Genomic DNA, 22,444 nt, shown 5'->3' on the forward strand with positions numbered 1-22,444 from the left:
TGGCACTTACATATTTTCTCCACATGTATGTGTGCCAGTATAACTTTGTCTGAAAGTAGAGGTCGGCCTGAGTGCTTCTTCAGCACGGACTGATGTTTGTTCGAAAAGTCTTGTAGCAGCTGCTTTTTTAAATGCATATGGACCCAGTGAAGGTGTCCTTGTGCTTTAGTAGTATAGAGATTAGTGGTATAGTACATACCGTTCATGCTTGACCGTGCAAAGCAAGCTATCTACTTATAATCTCTGACGACACTGGCTTGTTTTAGCTCTCTCTGGTATCCATATCATCAAATTGATGAAATCACACACCCACTTGTTTAACCTCTGTATCTGGCGGGTAAAACCACATCGTTTCCCTCATAAATCCATTCAAAAATCTGGATCTGTGATAAAATGTGCAACAGTATTAAAAATTGGAGGAGCTGTTGGAGTTATTGGAAATCCCATTAAAATTTTAATTAAACAAAATAGAAAATTTGGATTTGGATCACAGCTAGCTAAGTGGGCTAAACGGTGATAATAGTGTTAATAGTATTCATTCAACAAAGATGCTAACCTAGATCTTCATGAATGAATTACACATCATACAAACCGCTCTGAAACAGAAGAGGATTAGCGTCCTGTTGCCATGGAAAAGGCCGATTCAGGTAAAGTGACAGGACACGGCATAATTTCTGCTCTAAATACTACAATACCCATGAGCCCCAGCTTTCATAGCTATGGAAGAAAGTGTAAAATGGAACTGTAGCATATTAAGAAAAAAGGTTGTAACATTTTTGTTAATGTTACTGTTGGCGAATAAATCCAACAACAGATTCGTATTTCCGTATCTGTATTTTCCTCTGACAGTTGCTGAATATTTAAGAATGGCAGGAACCTTACCCTGTAGTTTTTGTCCCTAAACCTAACCAAGTGGTGTCTAAACATAACCAACCTGCGACTGTTTCATCAGTATTAACTACAACGTATTCATGCTACGTACACAGTCTCTGTTTCTTATCGTGTCAGCAACCGAGAAACCTCCCATTTTGGAAATGAAGAGCTGCAGAGTCCAAAATGGAGGACGCTAACGTAGCTTATTCGCTGTGTTGAATCACATACATTTTATTCAACCTACTCTGTCGTAGTATTTGCTCCAAAAAAGAGGAATGGATAGAAAGATGTATTTTGAATTAACTGTGGGAATTTATAGCTCCTTTAGCGACCGAGCTAATGATCTTGTTAACTGCCAGTAAGCAAGCTCATTAGCTTCCTGTGAGAGCTTTTTTTCTCTTTCTTCATTAAGTCTTTATTGAATTAAATGATGTACAAGCTTGAGAAATAAATACCATACCAGGGTGGTAAATGACACGAGTGCAGAGAAAATTAAAAGAGTGATTAGCATCAGCATGTTCCCTGGGTGGATGGTGTGTTAGCTGTTAGCTCCGCAGCTCTGGTTGTTTACCAGCTAGCCCTGTGAATATGTCACCAGGCCTCTTTAACCGAAATATTTTGCAACAATGCACGGATATATTTGTGTGTGAGCAGGTCTTAACACAGACGCCGTGTGACGAGAACACCTCATCCCACCGGTTTTAGCTTTCTGCTACGTCCGGCATGTTAGCGGTAACCCGTCAGGGGGGGAAATAGGCCGCGGCTAACCTGAGGCTTGATGACAGAAACACAAGGATAATGCTCTCATTTATCACCCGTGATAAATGTTGAAGTCATGCTCCGGAGCTGTCACCGAGGCGGAGACGTGCGGTGACAACAACGCTTCGGATATCTCTGGTTTCTGAGAAGGGTATGCAAGGCTGCCATAACATGGAGGTGAGGTAAGCAGGGCTCCGTGGAGGAGAAAATACACCCGGCCTTTTTATAAACCGTCTCTGTCTGCAGCGTCATGTTCCCCCGTGACAGGGAGATTTATGGCGTGGAAGCGTGTGTGCGAGGGAGAGAGAGGAATAAAAGGAAACAAAGACGAGGCAAGATTGAAGAAGTTCTAATGAGACTGAAGCCTTTCAAAGATTTGAAAGTTGTTTCACCATCTCCCTTTGCTGCTGCTAATTAGTACCAGATGTTTAATAAGCATTAATAACAGCTTTCAAACATCTCATTGCTTAAGATGCCTGTACGTAATGGGGGCCAGGTCTCTGTTTACCGTGTGGTATTGATATCAGGACTTTTTCACAGCCTTACACTTATAACCTGTGTCATTTTCGGCTTGTGATGGATTGCTTCGAGGCATATTTGCCACCACACTCACTGTTATTTTCTTCCCGGGGTATTTGCTCCTTATCTCTTCAATGCCACAAGTGACGGCACCAGGCTTGGGGAGGGGGGGGGGAGTTAATGGAAGTGGGAGAGGCTGGGGAAAGTCAACAGGGAAGGCCGGTATGCGCGACTCAGTGGCTATATCGAGCCCGGCCGAGGGGCATTGACCTCCCTGTCACTGCCTCCTCGCCGCTGCCTGCGCTAGAGCGATCAGAGGTGAGGCGCCAGGCACAGAAGCGGGGAGGGGAAGGCCGGCACGGGGAGTTGGGGTAAGAGACAAGGGAGGAGAGTGTGTCCAGGAAAGAGAGAGAAAAAGAAGGAGAGTCATTTTGGAGTTTGAAGGCAGCGTGGATTTGTGTAGCTCAGAGCTGAATCAAAGCCCATAGATCTGTGTCAAGCAGAGGCCGTGCGCTAATCACAGAGGTGTCGCCCCCTTCTCTGCCCTCTCCTCACAAGAGAAGCCTTAAGCAACCCAATTTTCTGTTCATTACTTACTGGCCAAAGCTTCTGGCGGGCGAGGTTTGACAAGGAGAGCCAAAATCGAGCTACACTAATTGAAATGTCAGCCGTGGAGGCCGATTTCTTCCTTACCGACGAAAGCAAAACAGGCACAATAATTGAGCTGTCAAATCTATCAAAATAACTTCTTTACATGGAGACTGGATTGCCCTCCGGTGCTTCCTCATGCTAGGCTAAGCACTTTGTCTCCGATTTGCTACGCTTTCAGAATATTCCAGATCAGATGGCTGCTGGTTATGTCTGGCGGAAGGGAAACAGGAAGAGGCTCATGCATGTTTTATGGCGAAAGCACAAATCCTGGTGGAATCACAGAAACGTACTCCTGATATCACGTCTCGTTCTTTATGGAGCTCCAGCACCTCCAACACAATACTGCGGCTGCACTTCATCTTATTTTTTCGATTTTACACCAAAGATTCATCATGTCTGCGCAGCCCGGGCACATCAGACCAATTCATTATCGGCTGAAATGTCATCTACTGCTTCCAATCTGGCTGCTTCCACTTGGAAAATCACTTTAACAGAGCTGTGCTGACATGTTAATAAAAGAGTCAGCCTTGAAATGCTGATAGTCGTACAACTCTTACCTTCTGAAGGTGTGTGGGTTGCGCTGTACGTCAAAGGACAATAGAATCCAACAGAATAGAAAAGGGCCTCGGTTCTCCAGAAAAATGGGCTCAGTTGCCCGACACAGAGAGCAGATTCTGGGCAGAGACTGACAGTGAGGCTCGGAGACCAGCTCCAGCAGTGTGAGATCCAGGCATCCAGTGACAGCTGACTTTATTTTAGAAGTCCCCCTCGGTAAAAAATAGGATGGACTCGGGTAAGAGGGTAGGTGGATGTGGGTTGGCTTTTTTTAGTCTCGAGGTACCCAACATGCCCTTAACCTTATGTCACAGTGGGCTTATGGACACAGACGTCCCACACCGCGAGCCAGAAAGCAGATACATCCTTCATTTAAGCAGCAGAGAGCAGGGAGACACTTGGCATTTGAAATCACTGCTTGTTAGCATGGTAAATATCATGGCCTTTCATGATTCAGCACACACTGGAGATAGATTTCATACACGCTGCTTCATGGACATCAGACCAAACTAAATAAAAAGTGAGAGGGCTTAGATAATTGGAGGAAAAGTTAACAACAAAGCGAAAAAGATGACGTCACGAGAAACAGTTTCAAGAGCTTGTTCATTGTTCATGTTTCATTCAGAGAGTTAGATGAGAAGATCAATACCGCTCTCATGTCTGGATGCTAAAAATAGAAATAGAGTCAGGGATTAGTCCAGTTTACCATAAAGACTGGAAGCAAAGTCTGGCTTTAACGTGCAAAAATACACCTGACAACACGTCCAAAATAAAACTTTTAGATAACAGCCATCATTCATAAATGATGGGATAATAAATGGGATTAGCCTAGCTTAGCATAAAGACAGGAAGCAAGTCTGTCTTTGTCTAATGTGCAAAAATACACCTAAGTACACATTGAAAGCCCACGAAATATGACTATTCAGTAAACTTTATATAACCATCATTAATAAAAGGTTTCCCCCTGCTGCTGCTAGTTTTTATGCTAAGCTAAGCTAATCATCTGCAGGTTTTAGCTCCATGTTTAGCATACACTCATGAGAGTGGTATCCATCTTCTCATGTAACTGTCAGGAGGAAAATAAATATGCATATTTAACAAAATATCAAACCATACATTAAAAATAGATGGCTAGGAATGAAATTGACTCACCCATGTCAATATATATATTTATACCATTTCCCTACATAGTTATTGATTACAGGTTCATGTGCTCGGCATCATTTATAGCGTCAGGGAACGGTTATGATACCACTTCTAGATCAATGCTTCCTCTCAGACGTGAATAGCATCGCCGCTAAACCAAGTACAATGTGTTGCCGCCGCACAGGTCTGAGATACATCCTCCTGGTGCCCGTCTTGACTCAAATATTGCCGGTAAAAGCTGCTCAACTTTGGTTTTTTTTTTCAATGTGGTGAATGATTTACAGCACTCTGCTGAGAGGACTGGAGAGTACCTTTCTCTGTGAACCCTTGCTCCGCCTAAAAAGCCATCTTGTACACTTAAAGCCTGCCATCAAGATGCCTTTGAACTTTTTTCAAAGACAGCTCCTCAGATGGACAGCGAGGTACTATAGACGACTCAAAGTGAGGGAATTCAGTGTAGTACTGAATTGAGCTTGAAACTTTTAACGATCGAGACACACTCGAGCAGGGCAATTGGAGATCTAATTCCTATCCTTCCTATCCCTTATTTCTGTCTGTTTCTCTGTTTCCCTTCCCTCTTGAACACACGTTGCCCTGAAGCGGTAGCAAAGGTCCTCTTTCAAACCTGTGACCTTGTGTTTGTGTCTGATCAGCCCGAGGCCTTTCATTCACTCTTTTACAACCTACATCCTTCTTGACAACAAGAGAATCTAGCCTACATAACCCTGGAATCATTTATGTCTTTCCTCTCCATATTATTTGCCGCGATTGCGACTGTTTGCCGACCTCATATATGAAACACTAGGTGTTCACGGGGAGCCCACCCCATGAGGCGCCGTTGGCAGCACATCGACCAGAGAAAAGCGTGGTTATCAGGCTTGTGGAGAAGCTGCACTCTGCTGATAATCCCGCTGAAATTGCACATGGATTTCCTGTTCCTAAAGTGGAAAATAAACATACTCCTGTAGAATACATAATGAAGGGGGCTTGAGAATATCGCCAAGCTGAAGTCCAGAGTGAGTCTACATTCAGGTGAGTTTCATAACTTTAACAAAATAAAGTTATGAATGTGATTAGCCTCTTTAATTTGATAAAAATGACTTGCCAATTCCACATTATATAACAGCGAGTCTCATTTATCAGGATGGATCGGGATGTGCTAATCAATGCTAATGATTCAAGGAGTATTTCACCTGCTGTTTTTCTCTGTGAGAACGCAGTGTCAAGATGTTCCCAATGCCTGAGTCAAGGTTGGAGAGTGAATTACTATCTCTTCACATGTTTCTCTTCCTGATCCTACAAACCAGCTTCATTTTCTGTGTTATTATAGTGTAACAGAATTAGCGTACTGGCCCAAATATGAGTATGAGTATGTTTTTATAGGTATTATGATTGAAAGAAGTGGGGTTACGTTATAATCAGGGACTTTACATTTATGTATTTGTACCAGCCCCTTTGGAAGCAGCTGCCGTTAGCTAGTTAGCTCAGTTAGCAGTGCAGCCAGTGGTTCGGACTGGGTGCTCAGGGACCAGGGGGTGTCAGTGTTTACACCGCTAGCACAGGAGCTTTTGAATCTTTAATGGGAGGTGGTTTGGCCGTGGATGGCTAAAGTCATTTAATCATTCACACGGGCTACTTTGTAAACAATAACTGACACGCAAACTTTAAACTTTAAAGGAGAACAAGGAAACATAAAGGGGAAAAATACAAACAAGGAAATGATCTTTCACAGGTCCTCACAGAAAGGGACTCCCCCCTCAGTTAGTTGGATGAGCAATGGGGAGATTAGACGAAAACATTTTTACAGATTAAACTAGGAGACAAAATGTGTAAATGATTGGACTTTTTAAAAAAAAACTTTGAATAGAGCAACACTAGACATTTCCCCTTGCTTTCAGTCTTTGTGCTAAGCTAAGCTAATTGGCTGCTGGCTCTAACTTCATATTTAGCATACAGACCTGAGATGGGTATCAATCAACTCATCTGATCATCAGCAAGAACGCCAATAAGCTCATTTCCAAAAAATTAAAACTATTGCTTTTAAGCTAGAGTATATAGTTTTGGCTGAACAGCGGCCACTGTGGCCACAAGTAGCAATTATATCAATTATAGCAAGATTAACTTGATTTATTTGCTTTAAAGGGGCAAGAATTGGCCACAGTTATACTCCAAACAATAGGGGGCAGCATATCACAAACTACTGCTAACTGTAGCTGCCGCTAGTCAGTTAGCTTGGTCAGCTGTGAAGCCCACTTCTGGAAGCCTGAGCTACTACTAAACTATTACCTCTTAAGTTAGAAAGTGGTGCTATGAGACAATACAGGCTGGGGCTAGGTGGTTAGCATTCTTACGTCAGTGGATAGTAACGCCAAATCTGTTACTTCTGTTTCAAACTAGGATTCTTACATACTGCACCTTTAAAAACAACACTTTGACTGCATTGAAAAATATCATTAAACAAACTATCTGAAGTGTGCCAGCAAAACCCCTGAGTGTATTAAGTTGAGTAGGTGTGTTTTATTGCTCATGATTTCAATTTGTGAGGGGGTGACTGTCTTTTTTCTTCCTTTAAAATTTGCATAGCTTCGCTTTAAAGATTAAATATAGGTTACATAAAAGAGCAGACTCAGTAAACAGAAGAAATATCATTTAAAAATGCTTGCATAAACATCCGCCATATGTCAAGGTGAAACCAAAGATATTTATACTGTAATCATGATAAAACACACTCAGATTAAAATAACTATTTGTTCTGCAAGGTCACAAAACACGTTTAAATGCCAAGGATTTCAGAAAACAGCCGCTCTACACATTTCCACATATACTGAGACGATATGGTGTGTAGACATTGTATTGATTCACCTAGAGGACCCAGCCTCACGTCAATACACAATACAGTCGAACCTCAATTTTCAATTTCCAAACATCAGTCATGTCTTAGGGGCTAATTTGTGTCCCACAATAGTCACTAAGGGGATCCCATTTGAAACTGACAGGAGGAAAATCTTTGTTTTTCCTGAGGATAACATTATGAAGACATCATCATTTGGCATGCAAATCTGGGAGGAGATTAATTAAAACAAAAACAGTCTTTTGGCAAATCCAGTTCCAATTGGCAGCGTTCGCACACTTTGAAAAATTCTCTTGGGCTGAGTGTGTCTGACAAGTGTAATCAGCCACAGACTAATATAAATATACACACACACAACTTTTAAATATATAATAAAAAGCATCCCTGTGTAACTGTTGTGTGTGACGTGAAGCCAGCCACAGTGTCATGGTGGTGATTCAGGTGTAATACGAGAGGAAACAAGTAAACAAGGGTGCCTGTTTAGAAAGAGCAGCCTGCATGGAGGTTTAGAGTTGAGCTTTGCATCTGTTTAAAGCGCCGTTACACCGCCGCCGCAGCTTTATTTAAACATTGTGGCTTTGCGGGGAACAGCTCCCCATAGCCTCCCCCCCACCCTAACCCCCGTTACCACCGTTAGTCATTTGACCTGGCAGATTATGCAGCTTTCGCGTGTCAACCTGTCAGCAAACACAAAAGCCGTCGCTCAGTCAGGACAACAGGAACACGCAGGATCGACGAGGAGCTCCAGTTTTAGACATGGCGCGGAGATTTAGGGCGACACCAAAGCCAGACTGATCTCAGGTAGAGATGGAGAGGTGTGTGAGCGTGTATGGTGGAGTTCATGTATGTGTGTGCGTGTCACCTTGACACCACTTTGAGGCCTGTCAGCACTTCCATCACGTAAGATTCTCACTCTCTACATTGTTGCGACATGTAACACTAAAGCAGCAATATTTCTTATTAAAGCAATGGATCACATGACTACTTGTATGTGAAGTGATGAACCCCTCGGCTCTATGGAGCTTTTTAGTGTGGATGACACGGTGCACTCAGAATGAGCGGGACAGCCTGGAAGTGATGAGGGCTGATCAGAAGTTGATATATTTAGTATTCATAAGAAAACTATTTACAAAAATAGCCTCAATTGAGCTACGTGTGAATGTTTTTGATGAGTGAATGAAAACCTTTAGTGACTGAAGAGCCAGATATTTTTCCTAGATGTTGGTGGAGACCAAAAACTGAGCTAAAAGAGAGCGAATACTGACATTCATCAGAAATAAGACATCAGCATGTTAGCATTGTCACTGTAGGAGTATTTTGACACTATTAATATACTTTTACTGAAATCAGGTTCTACTTTCTATGAGGGTTTTTTATTCCATTTTATTTTCTCACTTTCACAAAAGTAAAACTGATTGTATAACTAACATACTGTGGTACCTGTAGTGTCGGGGAAGCTGCTTTGTAAGCACAGCTTTGCAAACTATCAACTACTTAAACTACAGCAGAGCTCGGGAGAAATCTAATTTGGTTAATTAAAGCTTTTTAGAAAAAGGTCAAACAGCTGTGTAAAAAAAAAAAAAAAACATTAAATTGACAACACATTTGTGAAATTATGACAAAATGTAGTAAGCCACAGTAAGCCACTCTGTACTAAGTTAGGAGTTAGCCAAGAAACTTATTAAACAGCATGCAACTACTGTTTTAATACAGCAATAACCAATAATTATGACTACCTGACACCTAGGCCTAATATTTTCAAGTTTTACTTTCCTTTTATGGCCAAATTCTGTAGTTTTAGTCATTACCCACACCAAATAAGGCAAAAAATCTTGAATCACTATGTAAATATGAGCTACCAGCAACAAATGTGGTTAGTTTGATTACAGCAACATTATGTAGAAATTGATATTTTGTGAGATTTGGCGCCCCCCACAGTTTCTGACCGCAACACTACTGTCATAAATACAATCCCAGGTCTGTAACAATTTATTAGAGGTGCTAACTACAAACAAAACTCATCACGTCATAACAATGTTATGTGTTGATAACTTGTACGTTGAAGTAAACATGTATGTAACGCTGTGCTCCTACCCTCTCGAGGGCAGAAACAAGTGACAGAGACACTATTCACCCTGTTACATATGATTTTAAAGCTGTCATTTTAAGGTGAAAAACTTTCATAATGCTGCTTTAAATGTAGTTCTCTCCAACACTGGGGGGGAGCCACTGTGTTAGAAGTTTCTCCTTGTTGTTTATTTCTGATCTGCAGAGTTAAAAAAGAAAAATGAAAAAAGACTGTACCTCGCACTGTAAGCTCCATCTGTGTGTACACCTCTATCAGCGTCAGTGGAAAACAAACTGGAGGTAGCCACCATAGCGTTGCTATCACAGTAATGGAAGCACAGTATCTAGCGAGCCTCCAGCTTCCCATTAAAAAAGCTGCCAGGGAGGCAGCCTTATCTGGCCGTGAACAATCTAGTTTTCAGAACCTGCTTTCTGCCAAATGTTTATCTTCTAGAACAAATGGAACACAACACTGCATTAACTAGTGTACCCATAATGAAATGTCATACAACACATCGGATGTTGCATCTGGAAAGTCCCATTTTAAAACTTAGAAAAAACAAGACTCACAAAGAGCGGTGTCCGTAGGTGAGGCCATAGTCTGATGTGTTGATGGGTCAGCCGGTGTGAGACTGCTGGACGTCACTCTTTTGGACGGGGAGCTGCGCACGGTTGTCACTTCCTGGTTGAGAGAAAGAGAGAGAGAGAGAGAGCTATCAGAGAAAACACCTGTGCTTTTTTCAACAGGGAGACGGAGAGGTGACGCTACGGGTCATCAAAACCAGCTGGCTGTGGCCAAATACACATGTGCACACACAGAAACACAGAAGATTCTACCGCACATACCTTAAAGAGGCACCGTGTAAGAAGATATTTCTCTTCTGATTAAAATATCTCCCCCAAAACTACAGACTGCTCCTTTAAGTGTGAAAAATGATACAGTCAAGCGTCATTTTGATTCCAGTGAAACTTCACTGCTGTTGTCTGGTCTGCACACACATGTACACACACACACACACACACACACACACACACACACACACACACTGTGAGTGTAAAGAGACACGACCTTGAACACAATGTGAACAGTAAGCAATGACTGGAAAGTAAGTGCAAACAGCACTTGGTTGAATTTTAATAGAGTGGCTCTCGCTGTAACTGAAGGTGTTTTCATAGGCGACTATTGATAAAAAGGTGCAACACTGGTAAATGGCATGTCCTTGGTGCATACACGCTTGTTTTCCTCCTTGAAGCGTTTTGTAAAGAACTTAGAGAGTCGGTCGACAACACGTCTATTCAGTTGCAAATCATCCCCGCGAGACACAAACACACCTGTGTCTGTCTGTGTGTAGTGTAGGTGTGTGTGTATCTTTGCAAATGTGTGGGTGTGTTTCCTTTTTTTTTTTTTTTTTCATTTGCAAATCAAATGTATTCCCAATAGCGGGTTTTCGACAGCGTCTTCGCCGGGCATCAACGGAGATTGACAACAAACATGCTCTGCACACGTGGAACACACACACACACACAAACACACACACACACACACACACTAACACAGAAACCTGCATCTGTTTGGCTTGGTCTCTGCTGAAGGTGTCGACCGTAATTTGAGAAATGCACCACAGGAGAAAACATTGTCTCCAAAAATTCCCATTTAGCAAAGCCCCAACAGACAGGTATGGTAATTTGCATACTTTCCTACAGTATTACACACACACACACACACACACACACACACACACACACACACACTAGGGCAACACAGGGTTGTAAACATAATCTCTCTCTTTCTGTCACTGTCATTCGCTCTCTTGCCGGAGCAGCACTCACATCGAATGAAGCTCAAAATCGGCGAGCTGCGAGGAGCTTAAGCACGCGGTCCAAACAGACTGCTAACCACAGCTCCCCAGTGCTGTGTCTGACTGCTGTTATTAAACTGAGTATTTTGTCCACTTTCTGCTCAAGGGATGATTAAGTGCACGAGCGGTAAGGACGTTGTGTGTTCGTGAGCTTGTGCAGAAGTGAGTCACTGAACGAGAGCCATTAAGGGGATTCAAACATTTATCTCTCTTTGGTGGTCTGTTTACACTTCGATTAAAGCCCGCGTCTGCAGTAAATTATGCATCCAGTACATGTGGTGTGTGGGTGTGGTAAAAAAACAAGTTCAGAAAGGTTTTTCTCTGTACATTAATACACGGTTTTTGGTTTCATCACAGCAGATGGAACGACGCTGACTCTCATTGAAGAATTGGCCGTGTGTACATACGTTATAGTAAGTTCTGCATATCTTAACTGAGCTGAGCCAACGTCTCGAAAACTTTCCAACATTGGAGCCTCTAAACTTTTAGTGAAGTTTTGAATGTTTCAACCAAAATTATTACATATTGCACCTTTAATAATAATAAATAGTAAATAAATGTCATTATCTTAAATCTTGATATAATAATTGGCAAGTTTTTGGTTGGTAAATGTCAGAAAATAATAAAAACAACAAGTTCTATAAACTAGTTTCTAGCATCCGTTAGCCTTAAAGGCAGCATAAACAATAAACAAGAGAGGACCCAGGACGCTCCCCTGTGGCACACCACAAAAATATTTAATCCTAATGAACAGAACTCCCCAAGTAGTCTTGACCTTTTCTGTATCCTACCCAACCTGCAATTATCACCTCACAATAAGGAGATTGTAATTGACCATATTAAATGCATTATTGAGTTTAAAACATACCAACATAGATATTTTCTGGCATCTAAGTTGAAAATCATCTACATCTTTAAGCAGAGCCTCCTCAGTGCTTCATTGGCAGTGAAATACGATTTGAAGCCAGTAAAATTTGAGCTTAAACAAATTATTCATGTTATTGGCGTAACGAATGTGTGTGTGTGTGTGTGTGTGTGTGTGTGTGTTTTTAGGAGCGGCCACACAAAAGCAATTTTCAAAAGCCCAATAAAAACAGCCAGCCTGCAAGGAGAGCTTGATAATGTGCAGCAATTCTGCTGACAAAACCCAATGAACCTCTTTGTTGGTCAAGGGCACAGAGAGCTTCAGAGAACACAGCACTCAGTTCAGAAAAACAACCTCAGCTGCACTTCGTTAAAACAGCGTATTCTCTAATGAGTATTATAGAGAAATACAGTTATTTCATGATCAATACCACATCAGTCAGCTCTAAAGACATAACAATGCTGCTCCTGAAAAGAAAAAAGCTCTGCATGTATTTTGTGCTGCGATTCCACCAATTAGATGTGACGACCGCATTTATCCATTTTATGAAATACAATAACTGGATGAACAGCAGCAGTGTCACAGCTCAGCCGTCACCAAGTGCTATCTAGCTTTGAGTCCCTGCCATATGTTCTCTTTGGAGCAGGCTGCCAAAGAGGAAGGAGGAAGAGGAAAAGGAAGGGGGGGGTGATGGTGGTGGTGGTGGTGGTGGTGTTGGGGGATGTCTCTGCACATCTCCGACAGACTGACTGAGTTAATAAGGGACACTGCTCGGTGAAATCTGTCTAAACGTTGCTGGCCTGTCGCGAGAGATAATCCCTGTGAAAGAGAAAAAAAGAGAAAAAAATCACTAGATCCTCAGCTAATGAAATCAATGCTGGCCATCTGGGAACTTTTCATGTGTGACAGACGCCTACAAAGAGGCCAGTTGGACCTGCGATGGTGAAACCATGGTTACATGAAAAAGCAGCACATTGGTTGCTAGCCCGGGGAGGCGACACTGTGACACCCTCCACCTTCGCAATGGTGCCTATTAGAGGGAGACATCACCAGAGCGTAGACCGATCCAGGAAACTGAGAGCTCGCCGTCACATGTGCCGGTACTTTGCCATTTTGCGCTGATTGTCTCGTGTCAGCTGTTGACATTTCCATCCTCTAACAAGCGACGCTCCTTCTGGTAGGCCTTTAATGGCATGCCATGGTACCATGGAGGGTCTCTGAGGAGGGCTGTCTGCCCCTCTCTCCTCAAACTGTCCTCCCCCTCTCCCCCCAACCGTGTCATCCTCCGTTTTAAAAAATGTCACTCTTAATAAGTCAATTAGCCAAGAATTGAAACTAAAGGTTTTATGTTTTCTCGACTGAGGGAATGTGCTAGTCGGCTGAGATAATGTCAGCTTTAAGGATGTAACAGCCTCTTACACGGAGCGATATACAGTCTTAACCTGAATCAAGTGGGTTTACCTCAATCCACTATAGAATTTTTCACAAGGGGAAGAAATAGAAGTCAGTCCTGCAGTTTTTTTCTCTCCCCGAATCACCTTTTTCATTTCAACTACAGATTGACTGGGGAGCATTTAGTGCTCAGTGAACCGGGGATTGAACTAAAGGCCTTCGATGCTGCTCAAAAATAAGTGCTTGTTGAATCATCAAGCAGTATCCGACCCCCCACCCGTCCACCCTCCCAAGACCTCTACAAAAAAGTCTTGTCGTTACCAGGCAGAAAGATTAACCAAATGAAATATGAGGTTTGAGCCATGCCTGCACAGAATTAATCCCAGACAATGCACGCCTATTTGACTTGTGTCCAGACTTGAGCTCTGACGTCATGCTCTCATCGGCAACAGTAATCTCACGAGTCCAGAGGGACTAAATTATAAACTGTGTACAAAAATAGTTGTCCTGGATGTTAACATTTGACCGGTTAAATTATTGAAATTTATTGAAATAATTAGCAAAATCTTGTAAGTGGGATGTGAGGATTGAGAGGAGCCTTTGCTATTGTCTTCTATTAATTTTCTCTGTGTTTGACTGTTAAAGGAGACATATAATGCTCATTTTCACATGCATAATTTAGGTTTACATGCTTTAATGCTCCAAAAACACATCCGTTTTCTCATACTGTCCAGCGCAGCAGCACTTTATTCCCCTTCCGTCTGAAACGCTCTGTTTTAGCTCCTGTCTCTTTAAGGCCCCCCCTCTCCCGAATACCCAGTCCGCTCTGATTGGTCAGCTCACACACGCCTGAGCGAACAGAGCAGCTGTGCTAAATCAGTTCTTACCTGCCAAACTAACTACTGGGCATAACTTATGCGTATGTGTTACACGGTGACATAGTGTGATGTCACAAAGTTATGAAATTAAAAGCGGGACTACTGACAGTCTCCTTTAATGTTTTCTTAATTGATTCATGGCGTCTGAGAGGAACAGCGAATAATGTATGAATGAACCACCTGACATGGATTATAATCAATATAATGTGGCAAACGAATATAATATGAGCTACTATATCGCCAAGAGTACGAGTTGTATATCCATCTCTCCCACTTCTGACTACTCTGGACTCAAATAGCTCTGAAATTGCTCCGAGTGCTGTTTGGAAGGAGATGGTGAAGCTGGTGAAGCATTTCAAATCAATAAGGTCCGCTGGTTCGATATCAGATGTGACATTTTGGAGGAGAGAGGGCACCCACCTCCACAGGATGTATTTCTTAAACACTTTTACAATCTTATTTTTGGACTACTTTCTTTTCCTTTTCCCGTCCGTATCTTTATCCACCTCTTTGCCTAACCTGTTTCTCCCAATCCTTCTCCATCCGTCAATCGTTCTGCTCTTGTGTTGAGACACCTCCCTGCTCTGTTTGAGTGTGTCTGCAGGTGAATGCTGGTGCCGTCGGCGAAACAGCGAGCGCCTGAGACCGACGCTTCCGAGATCTGTAAACGCTTCCAATCCAACAAGACTCCCTCCGTTCGTTTTCTCCTGTTTGTGTCTTTGCTCTGCTGTGTTTGAAACCTCCTCACAAATCCACTCGGAGGCTTCACTGATTAGCGCGCCACATGTCCTCTTGGCGTTTTGCAAACAGTTCAACTAATGCCTATGACAGTGTCTTTCGAGTAACGCTGCAGCTCTGGCTGGTGCACGACTGTAGGGGCCTGCCAAGAAGAGAAGTCACTCACACATGACTCACTGTTTGGGTACTTCATTTAAAATTACAGTATTCCTTTGTTGGCAAATGGTGCATACATGAGTGAGTCCGCGCATGTGGACACACACACACTTTATTTACACATCCAGTTGAGCCACATGCACACACTCCCTCTGACAGCTCTTGGACTGAGTGCTTCTGGCTGTGAGAGCTGCCTTATGGGTTTTCTGGCATAACGTACAAGTGGCTGCTCTCAAAAATGACTCATGAGACTGTACAACAGTAAACAAATCACTGGGCTGACAGAGGCAACCAGTTGCCTTGGACTTGTTTCTCTGAACATGTCTGACCTTCTCCAACAATTCGGAGCAGTGAGCCAAAGGTCCTAGCAGTCATTGAACTGATACTATGCCAGGAGGAGCATCCCAGAATTATTCCTGTCAGTTTGTTCCCCAGTTACTGATCCCTGCCACTAAAGAACTGACATTTAATTGGGCCTTCTTAGTAAAGCTTTGTAACTCAAGCAAAGTCAACAGGACCACGAGTGAAGTGTTTTAACATGCGTGATCTTTTTGGAAAACGTGAAAGAGGCGTGAAAATCACAATTCCACATGTGAATATTGAATATTTTAACATGTGAAGAAAATAATGTCACATGTGAACTCAGCTGGTAACTTCTCACTGTTAATGATTGATATAAATTGATTAGTGGAGGGCATAAACTTCTTTGGACCTTGTAGGGGGGCACGACAGAAAAAGTGCAGGTCAGTTGCAGGACAGACAAGGAAAATATATGGCACTAATATAGATATTCTTTATGTTTACATGTGATGACTTTTCAATGCCAGAACTGTGAAAATAGAGGAGCCATACTCGGAGCAGGAGGTTCACACGACAGGAGAACGACACCAAGCAGCTCTCCTGTGTCGGGTGCATTCATGCAGGTTGCCCCACAGGACGCACTGTCAGCTCCAGGTCCAACTCTTATGTTAGGAGTTGTTAAGTTCCTGTTGTGGGAAAAGGCCTTAAAGAGGGCTCAAAGAGGAGTCGGGCTGTTTCTGCTGCCAAAGCAGGAAGGAAAACAAGCCAGTCTGTGTAAAAAAAAAAGGCCTGAAGAAAAGAAATGAATCACTGATTTGGGTGGATTTTGATCCCTGGTGATGTCATTAGGGTTAGTTTGGCTTGGAGACTTTCAATTTGTAACTGCATCAGTGAATGTGGCAGGAATAATAAGTGTTAAGCCTCCTTAATTAATGTGTTATTTTCAAATCTAAATCAATATTTAGAAGCAGGAAGCCACATTTTTCCGAGCTTTATCGATGCCAAACAATACATTTTATATATTAAAGCGAAAAATTTAAGACCGCTTTTCCAAGACTGAAATTTCATGCTCATGCCATTGGTTGCAATTTGGGAAATGTAGCAGGGAAAATGGAGCCAAACTAGGGTCTAAAAGTCAAGATATCTGTAATTCAGCCTGAGATTTTCTTTGCTTTTTAGAGGAACTGCATCCTCAGGCACTTCTGCTTTGGCTTCAACGTTCAGCTGTGGAGGTTGCAGCTGGCTTCAGACCCTGCGATGCCTCAACCTCTGGGGCGAAATCTTCCAGGCTGTGTGAATAAATAGATGGGTGAGTGAATGCACGAGCGACCTAGTTGAAAGGCATTTGTTAATTACACGAGGTAACTGTCGTCTTGAAAGAGGCAGCCATTGTGAGAGAAGAGATTGATTTGCACAGAGATGTAATGGTTCCATTTACTTCCATCTAAATTAAGTTCACGTTAACCTGAATCTTTTTGACACGGTTGCCGATGTTAATTAATTTTTCAAACATTTACTGATCTTTGTCACATTGATGTTTTAATCCACATGTTGCAATGTGAGGCTTAAAATCAGCTGCGACAGTGAACCAGAAGACAGATATGAAAATAAATTCTTTTAGGCAGCATTTTCCACAAGGATTATCTCCTGTGTGACTTCATTTCCTCAGATGGGTGTCAGGTGATTGATAGTCGGCATAATGAAAAGACAAATTAACCCAAAAGTTTATCTTTTAAGATCAGTATTTTATAAGATGGATCATTGTGAAAGTTATGTGCTGTGCAGAAGTACAAGAAACCAAAGCTTTACCACCAACTTCACCTGACTGTGGCATGTTTATCATGTCTACTATCTACCTTAGCATTTAGCATATTAGCTTGCTAACATTTGCTAATTAGCACTAAACACAAAGTACAGCTGAGGACGATCGAAATGTCTTTGGTTTTGCATTCTTTGTAATGGCATGCAAAAGGCGACCCCACTGGTTTCAAAAAGAAGACAGATTGTATGTAAGCTTATGAGAAAATGACCCTACTTCTCAGTTGATCTCAGTAAACAGTTTCCTCATGAGTTTTTGGTCTCATTTGCTAGTTTCAAGTCTTCTTCAACACAACATGATGCTCAGTTTGTAAATCAAGGTCACATTTAGAGTCAAATAGACGATACAGGAGGGTATTCCAGCTCCATCTCCATCTACCAAAGTATTGGATAAAATAATATTTTGAACTGATGGCTGTGGTAAAGAGAAAGTAAGCATTCATCCTCTTGGAACAAGTAATGGTTGTACCAAATTGTGTGCCAATGCATCAAGTGGATGCTGATATATTTCACTGGATGTGTGGTAACGTTGATCTGCCGGTTGCCCTCCAGGAAAAGTCAGATCACCAAAGTAGGTAGGATTCCTCCTCTAGAAACCATAAATGTCTGTACAAAAATCTCCAGGCAATCCATCCAGCATTTATCAGGTATTTCAGTCTGGATCAAAGTGGTCGTCTGGCGAACCAACAGACCGTCACCGCTATCCCTTGAGCCACGCTGCCAGCACGACTAAAAATAAACCATAAAGTCTGCAGCAGCACACATGTTGTATATATTCTTGTCCTTGTGGTCTGGTTTAAACAAAAATGCCTTTACGCTGCTTTATTGTTTTGCATTCCATTATTCTTTAAAGGTATTTTCTGAGGTATGTTACCATAAAATATATTTGCATTCTCTTGATTGTGTGTGGTTATACTATGTGGCCTTGGTGCATTAGCTCTTGCAATTCATTGCAAACATCTAGGTAGACAAAGACTCTAATCCCATGCGCTCCAGTCCTTTCTTTTCCTCTCTACCATCCTTGGCTCATGAGGCACTTCAATCAAATGCATATTGTTGGAAGATGCTTGAAAAATCCCTTTTCATCAGAGTAATGTGAACATAACAGTCTGAACTATTCAAACATTTAAAAGCCAACCATATTTACATTTGTAGGCTGAATGGCACCAGCGAGGTATTATAGACTATGTAGAGCACTTGGAGATACTGTATCATATTTCAGTGCTAAGAGGCAGCTCAGACCCACACAGAGAGTTAAAACACTATTAAAGCATTAGAGTCGAGTCTTATAATGCCTGAATTTGGATCTCAAGGCTAATTGGTTGACGTCTTCTATCACTCCTCCTTGTTTGCGTTATGTAACTGAGTGCATTGTTCATTTGAAGGTCATCACGGCTTTCATGCCATCCTCTGTTCCACTCCTTCCACTCCCTCCCGTCTGTCTCCGTCTCCTCTTTGGCAGCCGCATTCTTTTTCGCAATGTTTTTGTTTGCGCCGGGTGCCATAAGCGTTCCCTTTTTGCAATCCAGTCGGAGTATGAAAAACAAATTTTCAATCCTCCATCGACTGTCCTCATTATGACTAAACAGAGGCACATCAATATTTCAGGCACTCATGGGCAAACATGGGCACAAAAGAGACACAGTCCAGAAACAGAGAGGGAGAGGAGAGCGATGAGCCACGGGCCAAAAAAGAAGTGAGAAAAATAAATTAGTCTGAGTAAGAAGTGCAGGGACAGACAGAGAATGGCAGTGTACAGGGCATGAAGAAGTCAGACGGGAAAAACAAACTTGATAAATACAGAAAGTCTGTGATATAGGGGTAGTGAGGGCAGCTGTGGGAGTTGGGAGTCTGATTTGTAATAGTGATTTGAGTTTTTCTACCGAGGCCAGCTGGGACAGAAAGGATTAACTTAAGGCCAAACAACCAAACAGAGTCACAGAGCAACAGCAAAATAGGGAGTTTGACAGACAGGCGGAGAAAATGAACAAACAATAAAAAAAGAAGGGACACACAGATATACTGTATAGTAGGCCGGAATAAATCCCACAGGGATGTATGATTGACATTTATGGCGAACAAAGCTGCAGCAGATGGGGGTATGTTCATACTTGAAGCTCTCCAGTGCAAAAACCTGTCGTGATATTTGCGCAAAGGGCACATATATTGCTGCTCTGGTCAAAGGTTTCGCTTTATTTTCGTCCCTGGCAGTTTTTCAGGCTTAAAAACTTGGGTGATGTGTTTTTATCCCATGCCGTGTCGGTGCAAAAAGCAGTTTTTTTGGGGGGAAAGCACATGATGCAACATTTAGTCAGAGTTTTCCCTCAGCTGTTTTTGTGGTTCTGTCCTGTCAAAATCCTCCTGCCGTGTCTGCTTGATGAACAGTGCAGTGGTTTATGCTATTTTTCACTCATTTAAACCTTTCATTCATGGAGCGAGGGTAAAACACAGGGCAAATATTTTTTTAATGAATATTTTGACTCAGGGCTGTTTAGATTGTGACCGGTGTTGCGTGGAGGCCTGGTCACAGCAGAAAGCGGCACAGCAAAATGAATCCTAGCAGCCTGGTGACATGACAAGCTAATATGCTAACTGCTAACTCACTAGCTAGCTGGGCTATCTCTGGTCAGTCACAATAGATTTTCTCTATTCTCACTCTACTGTTCTCTTCACTCCTGAAGCTAATGAGCAAATTCGGTAGCTCGGAAGCTTAGCACAGGTGCTAACGGTCAATAAAGACGTATTTCTAGTATCCCGACTCCTGCCTCATAACTGTCTACAAACCATTTGTCTTTAAGAGAAAAAAATCAAAGTGGATGGCACAACGCAGCTAAAATACAACGATAGCTACCCACAAGTTCGAAGTTCATCTAGATCTATTGTAACAAGCGCTAACGTGTTCTGTTTTGCCAGCGTGTAAGCTAAGCTAGCCACAGTAGCTCAGCAGCTCATCCTGGCAGTAGTCACTGTATCAACGAACCCTCCTGAACCAAATATTTTGTGAAAACGTGCATTTGGATTTTGCTCTGCAACTCTCACAGTGAAAGATAATATCTGTCCTACTTCCTCACCTGCCACACAAGACAAGACATTCTCTGCAATATTAATTTGGTGCCAAACTCCCAGCAGATTCCTAGCCAGGGTTTGTGCGCTTGACACTGCCTTCCTACAGGGTTAAGTGCCTTGCTCAGGGACGCTCCGGGGTGGAAGCTGTTAACGGAGAGGAGAGTAATTTAGTTCGCCCAAATGGGTCCATTTGCAAATGACAAATTTGACCCAGATCTAGTGAGCAGCAGATAAATTAAAGCTTGACAGACGTCCAATGATTTTGAGTTTCAAAGCTTGGCTGCCGAAACTCCCTGTGTGTATTGACTGCTGAAAACCAACGGGGACATTAGCAGGCCACTAATGCAGACTGAAGGTGTGCTTGGCCTTTAAAATAAAATAAAAAAAAATGTACATTTAAGTCACAAATGTATTAAAAAAGAAACAAATAACACATGATCACTGAATATATGAACACGCTGACACGTGATCCGATTTTTGTTGTGTACGTAGCTTCAAATGTACTAATATATTTAGCTTCTGTGGCCTGTGGCAGACACCTCATTCTGTATTCAGGGCGTCTCTCCCCTGATTATCAGTGCTCTTAACCAGGCATGAGCCCTGACAGACATGCACTCGTCTCCAGGGAAAGAAAGTTTGGGGAAAAGAGGGATAAAAAGGCGGTCAGTGTCAGAGATAGTGCAGCCCTGAAGCGGGGCGTGATGAAGCTTATCATTATTGAAACATGACCATAATTTGTTAATCAGCGGCAGACCTGCTTTACCTGCTAAAATATGAACTCGCCCTCCCTCTTAACACCCCCGCTGATCCACTCTGAATCTCTATCACCCCCCATCAATCTCCATCTTCCTCGCTCTCCAACTTCCCCTCCCGTCCACTCTCCCTGCCCGCTCTCTTTCACAATATGGCCCTATGCTCCCTGAATGTAAATCATATTTCAGTCTCTTTCATCAGGCTCCTTGCTCTCTTAATGTTCAGTGAGCTTTGCCAACATCACCAGGCACTACTATTTATACACGACGACTCTGAAGTGGCTCGGGATCCGGCTCTGTTTTCAGCCACTCCAAATATACACCGAACCGTGGAACTGACATCGGCTGACACACCGCATGCCTAGTTGATATTCTGGGGGTTTAAATCTATAATTGTGCAAATGTGTAATACGAGCTCATGCATGGGGATGGATGAACTTCGCATCACCTCAGCATACATATTGAGTCAAATGTGACCTGGAAAGTCAATCGCTTTGAACCACACTGAAATGTCTCAGAAAGCACCGGACGGATGGCCACGAAATTCTAGTTCCTACTGACTTTGAAAATCCACAGATGTTTCTTCTACCACCAACATAAGGTCGAGGTTTGTGGTTTTAGGAGTCGGAGGAGACTGGGGTATTCCTAAAAATGTAATATCGACTGCATAAAATTTGGACTTCAAGTGCAATGAGTGACCGAACCTGCTGTGAGAAACCGAGATGATTTTCATCCTGTTTGATGTATTAAAACCTCATCAGGCTTTAAGATCCTTCCTCCTTCAGAAGCTTCTGTTTGCTCCTTCAATTTATTAAAGCTAACAAGGTGCCACAATATGACATCCTGACTTTCTTCCCCCCGGTCATTCCGGCACCTGTAACAGGTAGCCCTAATGAAACAACTGGGACCAATTTCCTCCCAACAATGCCGAGCTAATGAGTACTGACTGCCAAATTGTTACTATTTAATGTGCTGAATAATTAGCTGAAGGTCAACACAGGAACACAGCCCCTCAGTGAGCCACTTGCTAAAATATCTGCAAAGAGATAAGGGCTGGAGAGAGAGCGCTTCATAGTAAGTATTCTAGAAAAGTCATTTAGATAGAGCCTTTATACCAATTTGAAGTGCGTTTTAGCAAGCGTGCTGGCCATGTTGTTGTGAGCGTGTTAGCAGCCTGGCAGAGCTGTTAGCATGCCTGC

General features: G+C 42.5%; 1 protein-coding gene across 1 annotated transcript in view; it reads right to left on the reverse strand.

Moving 5' to 3' along the window:
• The window catches only part of xirp2a (xin actin binding repeat containing 2a), a 50,867-nt gene that overhangs the window by 22,867 nt on the left and 5,556 nt on the right, over positions 1-22,444 (reverse strand). Inside the window, exon 2 of the mRNA XM_073495414.1 lies at positions 9,992-10,103. Within this exon, the coding sequence (XP_073351515.1) occupies positions 9,992-10,103 (112 nt within the window). The remainder of the gene's footprint in view (positions 1-9,991; positions 10,104-22,444) is intronic.

The sequence above is a fragment of the Pagrus major genome, chromosome 24, assembly GCF_040436345.1.
Source record: "Pagrus major chromosome 24, Pma_NU_1.0".
Lineage (NCBI taxonomy): Eukaryota > Metazoa > Chordata > Actinopteri > Spariformes > Sparidae > Pagrus > Pagrus major.